Raw genomic sequence first — 21168 nt, forward strand, 5'->3', positions numbered from 1 at the left:
AGATGTGGTGGATTGACATGTGGTTTCTTAAAGGGACAGTCACACTGGGTTCTTACTGTTTCTCTGGCTGAACCACTGCGATCTTCTTCTGCTTCTGGCCTGTGGACGAGAGACAGTAGGAGTTTGTATTGTCCTAAAACAGACAGGGAAATGTGTGTGTCTGTGTGTGTGTGAACATACAGACAGGTCTGAGCGGGGGGGTCAGGGGGTAAACGTTGGCCTCACACCAGCCGACGGGGAAGATGTCCATGGACTCCACGTCCACGATGCACTCGGACAGGGGCTTGGTCACACCTGGAGACAGGAGGACAGATGAGGGAGCTGGCACACACACACACACACACACACAGGTGTTTACCTTCGGTCACACACACAGCAGGAGGCCTCTTAATCCACCACACACACAAACAAACACACACATACTTCTGTACCTTCCAGTCGGAGCCACAGCAGGCGTCCTCTGACCTGTGTGATCTGAGCCACACACACCTCCACTGGCCGCTGAGGGTTGACCGCCTCCAGCCACATGTCCTTGGTAAATCCTCTGCTCTGCCATGTCTAGACACACACAGACACACACACACACACACAGACACAGACACACAAACACAGACACACAGAGGCAGAGTTTATTTTACATTCAGGACGCAGCTCCGACCTGAGATAACCTGAAGCTAAACTCAGATTATCTGATATTCAGAACAGATTTTCCTCTGGTTTTTACCCTTGAAGCCTTTACAGTGTAACAACAGTGAATCTGCAGATTCATTGTGTTTCACTGAGACACAAAAACCCATTAAAGTCTCCGTTTGTGTCAAATTTGAGGCCGAGATTAAGTTTGTGTAACGAAAACCCGGTGAGGTCATAGTGTGATTGGGTTTGGTGTCTACTACATGTGTGTGTCAGTGAAATCAAGATCAGATAAAGTTCTGGACAGATTTTTGACATTCTAAGAAATATAATAAAAGAAGCTTAATGATTTTAACAGTAAAAGAAAACAAACAAGGCGTGTTTTAATCTGTATCATCTGATGTTTAAAAAAGCGTCTGGTCCTACATCAGGGAAGCAGGCGTCGGGCGCCGCCTCCGTCCCGCTCTGCTTCAGGTAGTCGGCCCAGTCGAAGTCCTGGCCCTCGTAGCCGGGCGGCCTCTCCAGGACCACGCCGTTCTTCAGACACCACTGGACGGGCAGGATGCCGGGCGAGCGGGCGTGACACACCACGGAGCGAGGCTTCACGTCCACCGAGAGCTCGTCCAGCGTCACCTGGAAGTAGATCTTATCGTAGACCTGAGGAGGGAGAAGAAGAATCGGTTTCTTTTATTCTCCTGCTTGATGGAAACAAATATCCTGTAGAGGTGCATCATGGGAAATGTAGTGATCCAGGATTTGTGCAGTAAAAGTCAGGATGTCTCAGACTCTACTGTTTTTCAACTGTAACTTGTATAAACACAACTAAATATAAGTATAAAAAATAACTTAACATCTTTTCCACACTGTTTACTTTGTAAAATAAAAGTTCAAATCTCTTTAAACATAAACACTGGTACTGAACCACCGATCCATACAAATCTTGCTATAAACACAAGTGAAGAGTTCAATCATACATAAAAGGACACTGTAAAAACAAAACTAAGACATGATGAATCTAAGTGTCTCACACAGGAGACCAGATTCCTCAGAACACAATGTAAACTTCTCTGGAACCAACTCGTCAATAAACACGTCAGCGTAAAACAAGCCCGACGAGCGAAGCCGCCTCTTCGGAAGAATCTCATTAATAAAGGCGTCTGAGGAATGTGGGGAGTGCCTTTGTGTTTTTGTTCCTGCAGATTAGAAGTTGTGTTGTGAATGTCTCGACCCGACGACTCACCCTGGTGACGGAGACGGGGCAGATCCTGAGCTGCTCCCACGGGGACACCATCTCCAGCTTCATCCCCGTCCTGAAGGACAGCTCGGGCAGGTCCACGTGGTCCTGACACAGCAGAGACGAGACTGTGAGACCTGGTGCTCAACAATGTAGGTCATGCAAACCCCTGCCTGGGTTCATTAGGAGGTTCTTTAAGTTGTATATCAAAGTGCTGGGGACCCTCAGGCCTAACTACATGTTGGTGTTTACTTCAGGAGGCTGTGACCTTACAGAGCAGATTCATTTTGACCTTGTGAACACAACATCTCTGGAACACCTTCAGGGAATTCCTCCAGATTTGGCACAAACATTCATTTGGACTCAAAGATCTTAAAAGAACTTGTTCCCTCAAGATAATCCTTTTAATTTTGGTACAAACGTTCCCTGGTGGATTAAGTGATTCGAGTTTTGTGGTCAAAGGTCACGCTGACCTTACAAAACATGTTTCTAACAATGTACTTGAGTAAAAGTACCACAACGACCTGGTTCTTCTTCTACTCATGAACACGTCACTTCCTGTACGACAGAGGCGCTGAGTCAGTTGAGTCTTGTTTTCTTTCTCCTGAAGCTTCCGTCTTCCTCCGTGTTACTGATTCATTCATTTCAGATTTATCTTGTGCTCGGCTCAAAGTTCACCTCTGTTTGTTTTGATGCAGTCGCTCACTCTGCTGCTTCGGGCAGGATAAAGTCTGGTGTCTTTTTTCACGTCCCTACGCTTAGTATTTATATACGTAGAAAGTATTTCAATATCCTAGAAAATACAGCTTTTTGACCAGTTGTAGGTTTTCTAGAGAGAACTCTGTCTTTTTAAACTTCTCAATGACTTTCCAGGTTTCACATCGTAAATCAACTACAGCTGTTACAGTGGAAACCCCCCCCCCCACCCCCCTAGTGGCCTGGCTCTGTGCCAACCCTGCACAAGCACTGAAGGGCAGACACGTGTGAACTCCTCCTCACCTTGAACACCTCGAGCGGCAGCGGGTTCTTCTGTCCGAGGAGCCGCGCCTCCTCCAGAGCCTCCTGCCAGTCGGGGGCGCTCTTCAGGGACCGAAGCTCTAAGAGACGAGACATCATATATTCAGAATTAATAACAGATGACGTGGAGTTGGGTTGAACGAATCCCAGCAGCTGAGTCCGACTGTGAACATCTGATCACGTGTGTTGTGTTCACCTGTGGGCGGTTCTAAGGCGAGCTGGTTCTCCAGGGCCCAGCCGAGGGGCCGGAGTCTGACGTCCAGGTAGAACAGCCACGAGTCCTGAGCCTGCTGGTCTTCAGAGAGGCCGGCACAGCGCAGGCGAAGTCTCCCTCCGACGTTCTGCACGACTCTGAAGGGCCAGAACAGGAACGGATCTGAGACGTCCTGAAGCTCCAAGACGGAGCCTTCGACGATCAGGTCCACCGTGTTCTTCCCTCTCAGAGGCTGACGGAGAAACAAAGACAGTTTAAGGTATTCAATAAGCTCTAGGAACCATCTCAGAGTTGCAGGGAACATGGATCCCGCTCCCTGGTTCCCTGTGAGATGTTCTGCAGGTGGATGACCACTCACCCCCTCCAGCAGGTTGGCCGGCGCCGTCCTGGATCCCGTCAGGTCCTGAACCAGGAACTCCGTCCAGTCGCTGTATTTCTCCTTGATGGCTGCAAGAAGAGTTAAAAACCAAACACTGATGAACACGCAGACGATGGAGGTGAAGATTCTAAATGTTCTTATGAAATACGTGTCATCACAGAGCAGCAGCATGTGCAGGTCAGTTCATGCATACACCGGAAAAAAGGCAAATACGGACGTTTTAATTGAAATGCAGATGTGAATGTTTCAGGCATTTTCATAAAAGAGGTGAGAAATTAATATTCAGTGTTTTGTTTCCTGGAAAAAGCTCCAGTGGATTCATTCACGCTGCAGAACAGTAATGCAAATTCTGGTTCATAGCGGAGGTCAGACATTTTTAAGCCTCCATATGATAAAATCATGTCCTGAAGGATAATATTATAGATATATCAGAATTTCACATATATATAGGATTTACGCGCACGTTTAAAAACACCTGCAGATGAACAAAGAGCTGAAAACGAAAATAATAAAATCATATAGAATCAAGAGAATAATCAGAAAATTAAAAAAAATCAAACAAAAATAATAAATAAAAGACAATAGAAATCAAACTCAAATAGAAAAAAGGGTCAGAGCGGTTTTGATATGAATGATCATGTGACTCGTAACTTCCTCATTTATGCAGCGATCAGTGAATTGTAATGAAATCAAAGTGACAGTTGAGGTCATTGTGTTATTTATATGAATTAGTTTTGGTTTTATCTACTTTTTAATCTCCATGTTCTCTTGAAACTCAACAGACTAAACTGCCGTGAATATGATTTTCTGCACTCGGTTATTTTCACTTCCTGTTTCCCAGGGTGCAGTGGGGTTATATCATCGCTGCTTTGCTTTTCATTTGCCTCCTGATTATCTAGTCCTCTTCAAGCTAACCACTCAGACACGTGTTGGAGCCTCTGAGTTCCAGAGCGACTCCGACTCGCTGACGAGCTGGAGTTTCCCAGCAGGAGACTAACGTCGTATCTATCAAGCTCTTTGTTTACTGCTATGAATCTTCAGTAAACATTGAGGGGGGGGGGGGGGGGGGGGGGGTCTCAATGCAGCAGCTTCAAGGTTTGTTCCTGAAACACTTTCTATCTTTGTTAAAATCCTCTTCACGTCCTGATTAATATTCATCAATAAATAACTGACCTCAGATCTAATTTGATTGGCCTCTAAAGTGCCCCTGTCCTGTCAGTAGTCTTAAAAAACAGTCAGTAAATAAATAAGTAAATAAAATAAATACATTTAAAAAAAAATTCACTTTCTTTAACATTGTGGTTTTTGTTTTCTTACATTTTCACAGATTTCTCAGAGAATAATTCATGGAACTTGATGAAATCTGATTTTTTCCAGTGAATGTTTAATCTGTGCAAAACGTTGTCGAGTTTTGTAAACACATAAACAATCCTTGTGGAGTTAGATTTAGTGTTTTGAGGTCATGACCTTCAGGAAAGACACTATAACTCCCGACACATATTTCCTGAACAAACGAGACAGATCCTGTGAACTGAAAATCACTTCATTTTCCAATCCGAGAGATTTTAGTAAATTTAACTGACAGTTTGCTCCGCGGAGGCTTTTTAAAGATGGAATTGAATTGTGAGACCGGATCAATAACAACCCCCCCCCCCCCCAGGGTCCCGTCTGAATCAAATCAACAACTCTGGTATTTTTCTGCCCGATGACTCGATGTGCCGGTGGTTCGTCCTGTGACTGGAACGCCAGCGTCTCCGCGGCCCAGACGCTCTCCCTCCGCACGCCTGGTTAATAATAGTGTTTTTTCCTGTGAGACTATTTTCTCTCCTCACGGCTGCACACACACACACAAACACTGCACCCATACATGCCTGCACAAACACACACAAACACACACACACAGACAAACACTGTGCCGTGCTGATGTTGGGCCGTGCAGAAATAGATAAACTATTTTTACAGATTCCTGTAGAGGTTACTCATGAAGCCGTTTAGAGTGGTGCAGCAGCAGGAGAAAGCGAAACACGCAAACTCAAACCTTTTCTCTTCCTCACACACACACACACACACAGACACACACTATGCTTGCAGTTTAATTACGCTGTATTGCTGCATTGATAAATAAATTCTATTATTCTTCCTTTCCATCTTGAAGGCAGCAGACGAGGTGAAATCCCAGATTCCACGTAACAATAAGTGTTTAATTAACCTTGAGGGAGGAGGTATTTAAAAACACACTCACACACACACACACACAGACACACACACACCACTCCTCCTACATTCTCCTTCACTATCCCTGTGCCAGCCTCACCCCTCTCCCCCTTTCTCTCTCCCAGAAGAACACGTTGCACTAAAACCTGCAGCTGAAGAAAATATATCTAGCGTGAAAAAAAGAAAAAGGAAGAACTAAAGAGGAAACGTATGAAACATTTGCATCTTGGTCCGGCTCCACGTCTCTAAACAATCCCCCCGTTTTATTTAAAAAGCAATCAATGTCGTAATTAAAGAAGAAGAAGAAGCGTCTCTGTGTTTCAGGCACAATCCCAGATTCTAATCAGAGCTAATGGGAGCAAATTACCCCCCCCCCCCCGTCTGTCCGTCCGTCCATCTCCTCCCGTCATTATGAAAATACACGAGGGGTAGAAAGCCATTTTAATCTAACTCCATTTCAACTGACAGGCTTCCCAAACAGGCCGAGAGCCTAATGAGTGCAGCTCATGTAAAATGCCACACGGTGCAGTTAAGTGTGTTTATTGAGAGACGCCTGGCAGCTGCTGTGTGTGTGTGTGTGTGTATGTGTGTGTGTGTGGCGAAGTCACGCCTGCAAACGTTCACATCATGTTGTTAACATTTTTATTGCCGCAATCATGACAGGGATTATTACAGCAGGGTCGGTAAATATAAATTATCTTAGTGTAAGTTAGCGGTGAGTGTTAAAGGGCCCTGCAGGGACAGGGGTGTGTGTGTGTGGGGGGGTATGGGTGTGTGTGTGTGTGGCTGGGTGTGTGTATGACGTAGACAGCCTTTGATTCTTTTCTACATTCGTCACACACGCCTTATGAAAATGAAACCTATTCACACAAACAGACATTCTTCTTTAGTGACACAACACAAACACACAACCATAGTGAGGTGATGCAAATTTTGGGGTTTCAGCCAGGCAGGGGGGGGGGGGGGGGGCAGCCTGACTCACTCTCAACACTGTTTTACATGAGATTTGTGTCGGCTGCAGAGTTGATGCCGGGTGAATAATAGAAATAAAGATTTTACATGTTTTTTTATGTAAATCATTTTGTAATATTTCAAGATGAAAGTCATAATTTTTACTCGCATACAAATATTATTCCCGTAATCTTTTTCAACATGAACCTAATCCTCCGCTGAGCTGCAGACGCACAAACAGACACACTGGTTCATTTGGTTTGATGAGCACAGAAGCATCAGTCAGCGTGAAAAGCATTTAAAGTGTTGGAGCTGAGAAAGAGGAAATGTGTGTGTTTGTGCGTTTCACAAGTGAGTTCACACATCTGGGGGGGGGGGGGGGGGGGTTTTAATTTGACAAATTCAGATATAAGAAACACTACGAGAGTCAGATTTTGTGTTTTTGCAGTAAACAACATTTTTCTGTCGCGCTAAGTTGTGAAAAACGAAGAGGCCTTGTCTCGGGGGGGGGGGGGGGGGGGGGGGCGTGATTCTAAAAACTGCTGCTGCTGCTTCGTTACCAGGCAACCAATGAGATCAGCTTCATACAGACTCATTGTGAAACTGAAGATCTGAATGAGAGAGAAATCTGATCAAATCTACTAATTCTCTCACAACCCAAAAAGTCTGAACCAAATAGATGTCGATATATAATAATGTTTATATCATTGTTTGATTCTGCTCAGCCTGGGATTTGATTAAATATGGTTTAAAAAAAAAAAATTGTGCATTTATATTGTCCATTTCATTCCATTTGAACCTTAATATTATTATTATTTTATCCCTTTAATTGACTTCTTTTCTTGCATTTAATTGTTATTTTAGCTTTTACAATCTATTTTCATGGTGTTTCAGTTTTAGCATTTTTATTAGTTGTGAGTAATTCTCATTATCTGATTGATCGATTGATTGATTGGTTGATGATTGATTGGTGGAGTTCACAGTGTTCACAAATGAAAAAGTGAAACAGGAAGTGAGAGCGAGTCATGTCTCTCTGTAGAATGGGTGAACCGGCCCTTTAAGAGACCACATGACTCGACATCATTCCATTTCCAAATAAGGATCCGAGTGCTTTATTCTCACTGAACTTAAAATAAGACAAAAAGGATGTTTTTCCGAGGTCGAGGATGAACTTTAAACTGAAATGGAAGATTTTAAAATGCTCTGGGAACAAATGGACATCTATAATTCAGAGGTGACTTCTATCTGCAGTGGAGGATTGTGGGAAACTATAACTGATGAACCGTGTGGTCAAACCGTTTTTTTTACACACACACACACACACACACAAACACACACACAAAGAGTGATCAGAGCATCTCAGGTTTAACATTTCATTTTTAAAGACTGTAAATCCATTAATTTCTAAGATTTCCTTATAACCTAATAAGATTGAAATGTAATTGTGACTCGATATTAAACACTTCTTATTCCAGTGAGACATGTTGTGTCTGCAGCCTCTCACTCGTCCACTTGAGAAACTAACGAGTGTTTATCTGATGGTTTATCGACTAAACGATGAATTAATAGAAACAATAACGATGGTGACACTGGAATGTCGGTGAAAGGCTGAATCCATCAGTCAGGCTCCAGAATATAGAAGACACAAATCGATAGAAAGCTAATATTAATGTTGTCCTTCCTCAGAAAAGCTCATTTAAGATGAAGAGTCGCTGCCAGTTCAGTGACGCATGATGATCATATCTGAGGAAAACACATTTCACTCTCAGCAGCTGTTCCACTTCTGACCGTGGTCGTTTGGCGGAGGAGTGACCTTCTTTTCTCCCTGACACAGGAAACAGCGTTTGTATCAAAGCATCACATCTCGGACCGAGCCGCTGCTGTTCTACGCTTTATCATACGAGCACAGCAGGCAGAGTGTGTGTGTGTGTCTTTGTGTGTGTGTGTGTGTGTGTGTGTTATCGCTCCGCTAAGACACTAAGCACTCAGCTAGAAAGGAGGCACATGCAAGAAGAGGCGAAGCGTGAGCTGTGAGGTCACTTCCTGCAGAGATTAGAAGAGGAGGAGGAGGAGGAGGAGGAAGCACACGGACTGCACATGCAGCTCTAACGTGGACACAGTGTTGATTTGCTGTCGGCCACTAGTGAGCCGGGCGGGGGGGGGGGGTTAGTGAGAGGCACCATTAGAGCTGCTTACCTTTTCTTAGGTAAATGTTATCTGAGAGACAAACGAAAAGGAAACAAACACAAACAGGTGACTGTAGGTAAAACCGGTGCAAGCACTGGAAAATAATACACAATACCTGCTGACTCAATCACACACACACACACACCAGACACACACACACACACAAGTGCATGAAATGATGCAAAGCCTTGAAATGAAGCAACTCAGAATGTGTCTGTGAGTGTGTAGTTGTTGCAGAGGCCTCGATAGAGAACGGACTTCATCACATGGTTTGCTGCCGTGGGGTCCTTTGACTTTACAGACTTTTATATATAGATGTATATTTATATATAGATATGGTCGCTGCAGGTGGAAATGTCACAATAAGAGCAGAGAGGCTGCTGGGAAACGTTTAGGGGTGACGTTTTATTTTGAGGGGAGCAGGTCTCAAACGACCACTTCCTGTTTCAACGTGGCCGAGGCTGAACGCCGTGATGTCGAGGGCGTTTAGAAAAATGTCGTCTGAGACGTCCTGACAGTCGAGGCACTCGAAGGGAAACCTGTCTTTCTACTGAGTTTATTTAAAGCATCCATTGAAAGGTGGGAAGTGCTCACATGTTGTGTTTGTGCGTTTGTGTGTGTTTGCGCGTGTGTGTGTGTGTGTGTGTGTGTGTGTGTGTGCCAAACAAACCTTTCTTCTCATTCAGTATTAAACAGCCAAGTTGTAAAATTCTAACCTTATCTGCTTATCAATTGCTTTCTTTACACATATTTTTCCTTATAGAGACACTTTTGTAACTAACAGTTAATATCTAAAGACACAAATGCCTCAATAAAAGGATTAAACACACATTTAAGCTCCCTTCACACCTTAGAGACACTTCCCACCAATTGACAGTGAACAAGTTAATGTTCCAACAAGAAAATACAACAACAAATACAAAAATAACTTTAAAAATCCATTTTTTGCCAAATACAAAAGCTGATAAATTCATAGAAAATTTAGAATGTTTAATAAAGTTTTAAAACCTCTGTGTTCACTGGTGATATTGCAACAAAACCTGGTAAAATATCAACGTGCATAGAGCAGTAATAATCCCGTTCGATTCCTGATAGAGGTTTTGATTATCAGCCATAATATTTTAACCATCCAAAGTAGATTCACCACAAACAACTTGAGAAAACAAAGTTATATTAAAAGACTCAAGTCAGTGTGATATCATGTGCACGTGTGGAGAACTACACTACCCACAGTCCTCGGGTGTAATAGTGAATACTAATTTTATAAAGATTTTCTGAAAGGTCGCTGTTACGCTCTATTGTTTATATCATAATGAGCCGTGACTATAAAATAAAACACTTTAATTAAACCAAACCAAACCTGATGTGTTATAAAAAGCTTCCTCAGGATCAGAGAGAAACATCACACGTTCATGTGCTTCTGTGGATATTGATCTAACCGTGTGTGTCTGTGTGTGTGTGTCTCTGTGTGTGTGACAGATCACCGTGTGGCCTCCTACCTTCAGGGGGCATGAGGGTCTTGTTGTTCTGGGCGCACCAGCCCACCGGGTGCAGCTCGGCCGTCATCACGTCGCACCAGAAGTCGGCCTTGCGGTCGTCGCCGTAGCCGCTGAAGCGCAGCAGCAGCAACTGGCCGCACGTGGTGATGATGGTGGCCACCCAGTACGAGTCCGGGCTGCTCTTATTGGCCACTTCCAGCTTCATGCCGGGCTGGAAGCTGCTCTGGAGGCTGATCTCCACCTGGGGGGGGGGGGGACACAACCTCATTAATATTTATATTTTACTCTAAGTTCATCAATCAATGAGATAACACATTTATTTACAGACACACAGCCTGAGCAAGCACCAGAGGTCAAAGGTGAACCAGGGGGGGGATGTTAATCAGCAGATTGAGTAACTAGTTTAATATTTGTGTTCAGTTTCTCTTTCAGGTGGAGCTCAGGGTTTGTTGACAGCCGGTCTCGCCCTGTTGGACCCTGATCTGCCGTGTCTGTGAGGATCTCAGGTTAGAACCCCCTCAGTGAAAACATGACTCAGCAGTTTCCTCTGTGTGACGCTCTGCTGGGGATGATCACTGGTTTCTGAGTAAAGAGTTTTTAATTTAGAGGAAATGGACGTGAAGTGCGAAGGGGAAGTAGTTTTACACATAAGCGTCAGTTAATGGGAAGTAGTTGGCAGGTGTTACACGTCTCCTGTGGCGCAGCGGGGGGGAGAGAGTGACGCTGATGACATCATCGAGGTCGAGCTGGTTCTAATGAATAAGAGACTCAGCAGCTGGCGTCACGGAGGCAACAGCTGTAAAGGACTCGAGCCAAAAGGAAACACGGAGATTAGGGAGGGACACCAAATTCCAATGCTGATATAACAGCCAATGTAAATATATATATCAAAAGAATTTGTCAATTATTTCCTAAGACGTCGTTAACAAACCGCTCAAGACAAAGGAATGTAACCGAGGTTTGATGTTTTACAGTTTGACATTATTATAAATTACTGTAAATAAAAAAGAAAAACACCAAAACAACCGGATATAAAGAAGTTGAATAAAGAAAATAATTATTTTACCTGGGCTCTTTTAAAAGGTCACGATATTTAGACCTGTGCTTCATCGATATTTAAAATATATTTAATCTTTCTATAATTTCACTAAACGACAATAGAGAAAAAATAACGCGTGATATTTATCTGACCTTTTACAGACAATTAATTGAACCAATAACTAATCGCTAATGGGAAAGTGTTTTTCAGTTCCAGCCTCATGACCTCTAGTAACAATCTAATGACTCAGGCCTCTGATTCATTTTAACAAAGTAAAAACCAGAGTCCTCATGACAGCAGCTACGGGAACTTGTTTCCACCATAGCCACAGGCTGCCAGTTCAATTCTTGAGAACCCTACGAGCCAAACAGGATGTTCGCATTCAGCGCTCGCACAAAACACACACACAAACTCACAAGTGAATGGAAAAAGCCAACATCTTAGAAATAAACACAATACAAATGGCCCCCGTGACTTCCTGCTGCAACAATGCAAACGTGCTGTATCACTCCGGTTGGCTTATGTAAGAGAGCTACAGGCGGCTTTTGTGTGTGTCTGTGTGTGTGTGTGTGTGTGTGTGTGTGTGTGTGTTTGGAGGCCCAAGAGAAATCACTGTTTCAATTTGTCCAGGCAGAGAGGGAGAGCGGGCCAGCGAGCGAGCGAGGGACGAGGGCTGCACTTTACTGAATCACATTTTTCCGGGGGAATTCATGGTCTGTTTCCCAGTTACTCAATCCACTTACCAACGAGGCAATTTAGCTTCCGGGTGGGGGGGGGGGGAAGCCCAAATCGCCGCAGTGTGTCCCACAACAGGGCAGCGTGTATAAACCCACATATTCCAAATCTGTGAGTGATGCAAGCGGCTGAAACGGGGAAACGAGCTTCCTCAAGAGTCACCGGGAGACACGTCCACGCCTTCGCCAACCGCCCTGGAGGCCGGGCGGTGCATCACACAGAATCTGACCCTAACTCTTCAAAAATGTGCGTGTGGTTTATTCTGCTGTTGACTGTTTCGTTTTAAAAAATACTCCGAACGAGAAGCAGCGATAGAACACATTTTGCATATCTAAGTTAAATGTAAGAATAAAGTCCAAAGGATAACAAACCCTTCATTTCAAATGCTTGATAAATGCAAAATCCACCTGAACATCATTTCTGTTCACAACTGCCCTGAATCGTTATTTAGAATAAAATCCTCATCTTACTCTTATGGTTTTATTTGAGAGCAAAGATCCAGAAAAGGCCGGGGGTGGATGATTAATCCTGAAATTAAAAAACGAGCCTCAGAATCCAAAGTGTTCGATTCAACCCTGAGATTTCTGTCACTAAATCATTTTAATGACCTTCCCTCAAAAAAAGGCCAATTTGTATTCAGTGTATTTTCTTTGCTGCGTCGGTAATTACCCACAACTGTGTTTTACAAAAGGCAGCGGAGGTCGTGTGAAGAGACGTGCGTCACGAGGGGTCTCAGCCAATGAGAGCTCTCGGTTGCTCAGCATCACACCGCGGTGACGCTGAGCCCCGGCTCTCTTCAACACGTCGTTAAAGGATCTCTGCATGTGGCACTTACACCTGAGAGGCTGTGTTTAACGGATCAGCGGGGGGGCAGATCATACGCCGTGACTCACATGTTTGAAGGTGGTGTGCGGGGCGGCGCTCGCCCCCGTCTCCTCCATGAACTCCTCCCAGTTAAACTCCGCCTCCTCCTCCTCCACGGACTCAGCATCTGCGTGAAGGAGAAACCTCGTCAGCACAGAAACACACGGGACAGAGGAACATTTTGTAAATGTAGAAAAATGATACACATCGATACAATCACAACACAAACTTCACAGAGGGGTGGGGGGGATGTGTGTGTTTGTGTTGTGTTCACAGCGCTTCGGTAGTCGTCGTCTTACGTGATTCTGCAAATGCTCCTGCTGAAGGTGACAGTTGTTCTGAGTGTCAGGTTTTTTCCATTGTGTTTCTGTGTGTTTGTGTCTCTGTGTATGTGTGTGTGTGTCTGTGTGTGTGTCTGTGTGAATTATGCAGGACTGACCCTGCTCTGTCTAATGAGAGGGAGCAGTGAGACGCTGATGTTTTGATGGATTTCGTTTCAAACAGATTGTAGGGTCAGAACACACACACACACACACGCACGCACAACAAAGTTTGCACCCTTTCTTCTCATTACACAAAAGTACCACGCAACTTTTCTACTTGAGTAAAGTACGTATCCTTCATTTACACATCGACATTTAAACACACTTTGAAACTCAAGACAAAACAAACTATACAAACAGACAGAAAACCAGTGAAGAAGTTTAATTTAGAGACAAATATTAAAACACAGTCTGTGACGTCCAGAAATCGTATTCATCTCCATCTGTCTCCACACGCAGCTCGGGGGCCTCACCTGTATTCACCTCCTCTTCCTTCCCATTGGTGGAGTTGTACGGCCTGATGGAGGTGAGCGCCAGCGGCTGCTCCTGAGCGCCGGACTGCATCCTCCTCCTCCTCCTGGTGAGTGTCAGCTTCCGACCTGAGGGGGTTCAGCTCCTCCTCACTGCATCGCTCGCTTCCCTCGACGCCCCTGGAGCAGGAGACACCCTCGGAGTTAACATGCTGATCTACTTCATAAGATCCTGTGTCTTAAAACAATCAGAGTTCGACAGAGTAGAAAAACTGGAATGACACGAGCCGGCAGGAAGTGACGGTGAATATGGATTCATGACGTTTACAAGAGGAAGAACATATGGCGTCGGAGAAATCTGAGAAATTACGTGAACTTCACCTCGAGTCCGAACAACAAGTCGGGAAGTTAGTGAAGCTGGTGGCACATGAGTTTCTGACGTCATCATTTAAAAACAAATAAAGTAATTTTCAGCTCGATGCCGATATTAGGAAGTAAAATAATTACAATACAGATTAATCAGCTGATTTATATATTTAAGAAAAAAGTTTTTAACCTTTATTATAAATAACTGAATAAAATATATATAGAACTTTCATTCTTCTGCAACATTTACTCAATTTGATTAAACCATAAACACTGACACCGATCATGTTTGAACGATTCATAACAAAACAATGTTATCAGCCAACAGGAAATGAGTTGTTCTACTAATACAAACTCCACCTGAAGCAAAGACACAGTTTTAAAGTTTCTCCCTCTGTGCTCTGTTGAACAGAAGCAGCTTGAATGAGCTGCAGAGGAAGGAACTCACGTCTGACTGGTGATTATCAAACTAACTTCATCTTCCTCACAAATCAACAGCTGATTGTTACTGATTGACTTGTTTGTCTGAAAAGACTCAGAAGGTTTTGTTTTCTCCTGACACTGTGACGTGCTGCTCTGATTAATGAGGCAGACGTGTGATGTGATCAATCAATCAATCAATCACTCACTGACAGTTGGATCAAACACATCCTGACGTGTCTCCTCCTGTTGCAAGTTGACAGTTCACTCATTCGTCTCAATCATTAAATATTGAGAGATAATTAGATATCATGGATTTTGCCATAAGAATATAATAAAATCCATAATCTCACCACGTCTCTTCTTTCCTTCCTCCCAGATCTAAATCTCAAACCTGTTTTTAAATAGTTTTCATTTCCCAGATCAGAACCACTGAACTATGAATATTCAGCTCAGTGTTATATGTGTAGATCAGCTTGTCGCCTTCACAACAACAGACCTTGTTTGTCTCTCGTCTGGCAGCCGTCCTCGGTCATGCAGTCACATCGCCTGTGACTCACCCCCCCCCCCGACTTCCACCCACTTTCATCAACCTGGCAATTAACACGGAGGCACGCTGCCGTCACGCAGACGTTCTCCATCACGCCGAACGCAGCTCCACATCCTGTGTTCACTCCCAACTCTGAAACCAGCGTCCCGGAGAGAAACGAAACAATTTCCTTGATTTTGAGCCAAAAAGTTGGAAAAGAGAAAGAATCAAACAATATTCTCTGGAACGCAGAAAAATCAAATCCAAGCTCATGAGCAGACGCTGCTCCTCCGGCTGCTGTTTGAGCCGAGCGTGTTTACAGAACTGTGAGGCTACAAAGAGTGTGAGTGTCTCCGAGTGTGTGTGTGTGTGTGTGTGTAAACCCCCACCACCCACTCACAAACACACACACAGCCCTGATGTCCCACAGTGGCTCCAGCATACATCCATTGCGTAAACAGCGAGCTGAGCTAATTTGGCTCACATGATGCTGTTTGCTGCCCCCCCCCCCCCCAGCAGCCCATCACCGCCTCTTGCCTAAACACCGACTCTCTTCAGCTGCATTGACACATCACTGTTGTCAACATGGCGTCATCTCCAGCCCTCATTACACCTCAGTCAAACACCAGTGGCAGAGAGAAGGAGGAAGAGATCCACAGCAGCTCTTATCACCGGGATTTCCCCTTAAAATTCCCCTTAAGTGGAGAGTAAGATAAGTTTCTGTTTGCCGTTTGGTTTGACACACACAGGTCCGGCCCCCTGGTGAAACGTCTGAGTGAGGAAACAACAGGGAAATTAGAAAAATCAAGTTCATACAGGAATTTGTAGTGGGAGTGTTGATGTGTCTAATAAAGGACGGATGCAAAACTTGCAAAAAACAATAATCAGGTTGAAGAAGAGGAGCCATACACGAAGAGGACGAAGACGAAGAACTTAAAAACGATGACACCTGAGTCGATGAGTCATGTCTCAAAAGAAAGTGTCCTTGAGCTTCTGTTTCACTTCTACACTCATAGATTTATCAGAAATATGATTAAGGATTGATGAATAGTGAAAATAATGACGTCCACAAGATCTTTTACTTAAACTTAAGGAACATGTCCTGACTTTGAGCTTCATCTTCGCTCAGAAACCGGAGTCAACACGAATGAAACACCATAAAAACTTGTTTTTAAAGTTTAATTTAAAATCCACTGGAAATTTGTCGCTGTCCAAATATTTAGAAAACCCACCCGGGACGTTTCCACTGAAACTCATCCGGACATATTTATTATCTTTGCAAACTTCTTTTGGGGACGTCATGGAATTTTAAAAAGGTCAGATACTTCACTCTTTAGTTAATTCAGTTTCCAGAGGTTCTGAAGAATGTTCTCACTGTTAGTGGTTCCCAGTGATGGGAATTTAGAGTTCTGATGGTGTGAGGAGGCAGCAGGTTTGTAGAGAATCAACTGGAAACTGATAAACACATCTAGATTCCTCCATTAGGGACTAAGTCATGATTTCCTTTTTAATTATGTTTCTGCTGAATCTATAAGTGTAGGAAAATAGTGGATAAGCTCAAAGACACATCTTCAATTTGCATGTCAACACAAAGAAGCAGCAGTTTGTCACATTTCAGAATCTGGAACCAGCTAATATTAGATTTTTCGCAGTTTTCGGATGTGAAATCCAGATTTATCATCTTTCTAGTGTGAGGAAGAAGCATGTCTTCTGCATGTCTTCTGCATGTTTGGCTCCTCTTCTTCATACTGTGATATCTATAACCTTCTTCAGTTTTGATTCAACGCGTCCACTTGTTTCAGACTGGACATAATCTCACTGGGACTGAGGCAGGTAGAGAACATTTTCATTCTCCCCTCCTCGTGATAAATTCAGGAAAAATGTCTGTTGACACGTGAAAGCAGTTATATTGTAATTAATCATATAACAAGAGAATAACAGTAAATCATCCTGTCAACACGTTTCACGCGTGTCGAGTTGTGTTTTCCTTCTTCTCTCGATTCGGAGCCTCGCCGGTTAAACGAGTTTCCAAACCCTCGGGGACAGAAAAGCATCCGCAGCCTTTTGTTCTGTAAAATGTCTTTTTCATTATTTAAACAAGCCAACTCTTTTCCCCTCTCCCTTTGAGTTGGACCTCATCGTTTGTTCCTGATGAGGCTCTGCTGGGCCCCACAGCGTCCTGCAGGAAACCACTCCAGATTGGGCACCGGGGGGGATTTAACTGGTCTGGATGAATTAATCTCAGACGCAGGACCCCAGATTGAGAGAGAGGGGGGGGGGGGGGGGGGGGGTCTTTCAGTTTTTTCTATTTATTAGCTCCTGATGGGGCGCTGGGCATCCACGTGTTGTCCTCCTGCCTTTCCCTAAATCCATCCTCGCCAAAGATTTAATGGGGGATTTAGGAGATTAACTACCCCTGCATGGGCTTGGGTTTTATTGCATTACTCCCTATTAAGCTCTCCTCTTCTAGAGCCATCCAAGAGCTGTTTCCTCCCGGGCAACGGGGAGAACTGGTAAACCAACATTGTCCTCTGTTTCCTCCTCTTGATTCCTGCAGTTATTAGCGTGGACGTGCGCACAATGCGGCCTGTGTGCTCCACGGCCAATTAGGACAATCTGTGATGCTCGCTGAGATCAACAGAGAAGTGCCCCTGGTGGACCACGGACAAACAGAGGAGGAGAAGAGCGAGCAGAGGCAGCAGCCAATGGAGGAGAGGAAACTCCCTCTATTTCAACATCAGTGACTGGAAACACCTCCCTACAGCGCACACACATAAACAAGCACTACACACACACACAACACACACACACACAACCTGAAGACTTTCTGTCTTAGAAAATGTGACATTTGTCTTCGTCCTCCCTTATTTAAAAACAAAGTGGGAGTTAGATTGACAACAGGAGAGAGAGAGAGAAAGGAAAAGAGGAGTGAGAGAGATCAACGTTTCCTTCTCTCTGTTTATCCATCCTCCTCTCCATGGAGAGAGAGAGAGACGAGGAAAGAAAGAAAGAAAGAAAGAGACATGTTTCATTCTCTCTTTTTTTCTTTCATTCTCTTTAGAAAGAGGAAGGAAAGAAGGAGACATGTTTCATTCTCTCTTTATCCGTCCTTCTTAGAAAGATAGAAATATCAACATTTTTAACCCTAACCCTGTACATTCCGATCTTCCTTCTGTTATCTTTCTGTCTAGATCATCACTTCCTTCTTTCTCTTCATATTTCCTCTTCTGGAAATAAGAAACATCTCTTCTATCTTTCTGTCTTTCTATCTCTCCTCCTCCTCCCTTTAATCCAGACAGATTTACAGTCCTGATCATGTCCATCAATAAATCACTCATATTGATCCTCTCTCCATCAACACATTTTCATATTTAGATTCTCTCTTTCTTTCTGTCACGTTTCTTGTCTTTATCTCTCCCTTCCTCCCTCTCTCTCTCCCTCATCCTCCACTCCACGGTAGAAACCAAGCAGATATCTGCGGAGCCACGAGAAGCCTGATTTATTCATGCTGCTCATGAACGTCTCTCAGCGTCTCCACAACATTACGCACGGCTCTTTATTGTTTCTGCTCGTTAAGGTGACGAAGAGAACGTGGAGGAGGAATCATGGGAAATAAAGCGACACCTAAATTAAACAATGTGATAAATGAACAGACACGTGCTGTAATTATTAAATCATTAAAAAAATGAATATGAACGAGGGCGCAATTAGTGCGAGAGTGACAGCAAGAAGTGGAATAAACTCATCGTGCTGTTTGCGTTATTTGGATGAATTTGGATGAATCGGAATCAGAGTGTGATCGTGGCGCAGAGACGAGCCGCAGCTTTTTGTGAGTGCGTGAGTGTTAGTGGATAAAAGTGAAAGAGGAAGCACATGAGGAAGATGAGGCGTTCAGGGTGTAGCCAGCTCGCTCCGCTCGCGTAGACTTTGCACACTGAAAAGTGCAGCGGAAAAAAACTCCGGCGGACGCGCAGGACGCACACTTTGGATCTAATTCACTAACCCTCGTGTGTGTCCACGGAAAGAGACCGAACCGGGCGCGCTATCTGCCGCGGTTCTATTTTTTCCTAGTTCAGAGATTTGGAAGGCGCAGTTTGTTCCTTCCCGCACCGCGAGCACCGTGAACCCGCCATGTTGAAAGTGCTTTGACGTTTTGGCACAGTCCGGTGTTGTCCGTGGGATTTTTACGCACGGAGGGGGAAAAGAGAAATACCCCGCATGACTGTCGTGTGGAATAAAATACGTGGGTTGATGCGTTAAATCTCACGTTGTTCTCGGAACTTGAAATCAATTTTTGGGTTGTTGTTTTTTAAACGCAGAAATAAAACAGTTAAAATATTAAACAGACTCTCGAGGTGTTTATTCATTTTTTTTTTTTTGACGCAGGAAAATTAAATTGTGCGTAATTTGTGCCTGTCAGTTAATAACGTGATAAACAGAATTACCGGGAGCTGCCACGAGACACCGAGCTGCTCGTTCTAATTCCAGCGCGTGAGGAGGCACTTTGGAACAAGTTGCTCTCGCGCGGACGCGACGCTGCTTTCCACACAAACCGCCTCGTGAGCACTTCAGGGCTTTTTTAAAGCGGAGGAGGAGGAGGAGAAAATAACTCCGGCTTTATTTCGTCGACTAAATAACAAAAGCGAAGCAGCCGCAGTGGAGGCGACGCTCGCGGCCGCGCACGAGCCCTCACCTGTCTTACCTGTCCGAGTCTCCCGTCGTCTCCTCGTCTCCAGACCTCCTCTGCCTGTTTTCTCTCCCTCCTTCCTCTCCTCTTCTGGTTCGCGTGAGCTCGAGCCGAGCGACGTCTTTCAGCTGCTGCTGCTGCTGCCCCCGTTCCAATATGGCATCTCCCGTCTGCGCATGTCCAAAACACATGTACAGATATTTTCTCAAGCCAACTCCTCCGCTGACCTTTCCAGCGCAGCGGCAGCACGAATAAAAAACCCAAAGAGGAGAGAAACGTCCTCGGTGGGTCACGAAGAAGAAACTCGGTCCGTCCCCGCGGGAATCGAACATTACGCAGCGGAACAATACGAGAGTTACGCAAGAGAAGCGTAAGATTTTTTGTTTTTTTATTCGCATTGAGGCTTATTCTGATGTAATAGTATTAACCTCCAAGTATCTGCCTCAGTGTTCATCCCGTGAACATCACTGGCACATGGAATCAGTTTTTTATTTTAGGACTTACTGCCTGTTATAACACGAATATCATATCTACACTGACTGATTCAGTTTTATTGGATAAGATAATACAACTATATCTACGCACGTGGTTCATCTTTACAGCCCTCTATGTGTATGAATAATCCTGATATTAATTTAGGATTTCTAAGTAGCTTTTTCACCCAATTCTTCTTTCTTTTTATTTTCTTATTTAAAAGCAATTTCCTCCATAGTTCATATTTCTTGTTATTTATAAAATAAAAACAATCCAGGACCTTCTCTCTTATCAAAGTCAACACTATCCTCTAGTGGTCGGAGCGCATTTCACCACCACCATTACCCCCCCCCCCCCCCCCCCTTTCAAACTCTGTGTTTAACACCTCCACACTCACACATAGTAACGCAGAGGCTCAGTAAATTACGTGGAACTTAAATTCAACTGACACGGAGGAAAATGGAGAATAAGAAACCTCATGACTCCATATGATCAAAGTTCCTTAATAAGGTTTCAGTTCCTTTCTACGCACAGAAAGTCACCTAAATAAAATCCCCACCCCCACGAGACAAACTCAGCATTTGTATTTGTATTCTGGAGAAAACACGAAAAATGCAGTGCATGATATCAGGTGAATGATTAAACTAAAAAAATGCTCACGTGAGGAACCAGCTGTGAGCTATAACGTTTAAACTCTGCAGTGGTGAGATAATTAAAGAGGGAAGAAACAATAGAAAATATATTTTTCATGATCTTTTCCCCAAAATGTTGCTTTACATGTGAAATTTTGAATTATTCCACCTCCTCAATCCTCCAGAGTTTCCCCCAAAATTAACCAAAATCACCTTCCAGCTCTTGAGGAATCTTAAATAATCATTTGCTCATTTTTCAGGAGCCACAACTCAAAATCCTTCAGATGGACGTGGGCTTCAAGAT

The 21168-nt window shown here is 44.0% G+C and overlaps 1 protein-coding gene across 4 annotated transcripts; it reads right to left on the reverse strand.

Annotated features, from left to right (window-relative positions):
* Positions 1 to 56: 56 nt before the first annotated feature.
* sfmbt2 (Scm like with four mbt domains 2) lies at positions 57 to 20004 on the reverse strand (the record flags this gene model as incomplete). 4 transcript variants are annotated; one of them, XM_062383176.1, is given in 13 exon segments in its annotated part: positions 57 to 99; positions 181 to 294; positions 432 to 558; positions 1057 to 1287; positions 1871 to 1972; positions 2864 to 2961; positions 3078 to 3327; positions 3454 to 3542; positions 8836 to 8856; positions 10326 to 10566; positions 12993 to 13090; positions 13760 to 13936; positions 19765 to 20004. In XM_062383176.1, coding segments are annotated over 12 exon segments (1505 nt in total), but the record flags the coding sequence as incomplete, so codon positions are not given.
* Between the last annotated feature and the right edge of the window lie 1164 nt (positions 20005 to 21168).

Source organism: Platichthys flesus, chromosome 23 (assembly GCF_949316205.1).
Source record: "Platichthys flesus chromosome 23, fPlaFle2.1, whole genome shotgun sequence".
NCBI lineage: Eukaryota > Metazoa > Chordata > Actinopteri > Pleuronectiformes > Pleuronectidae > Platichthys > Platichthys flesus.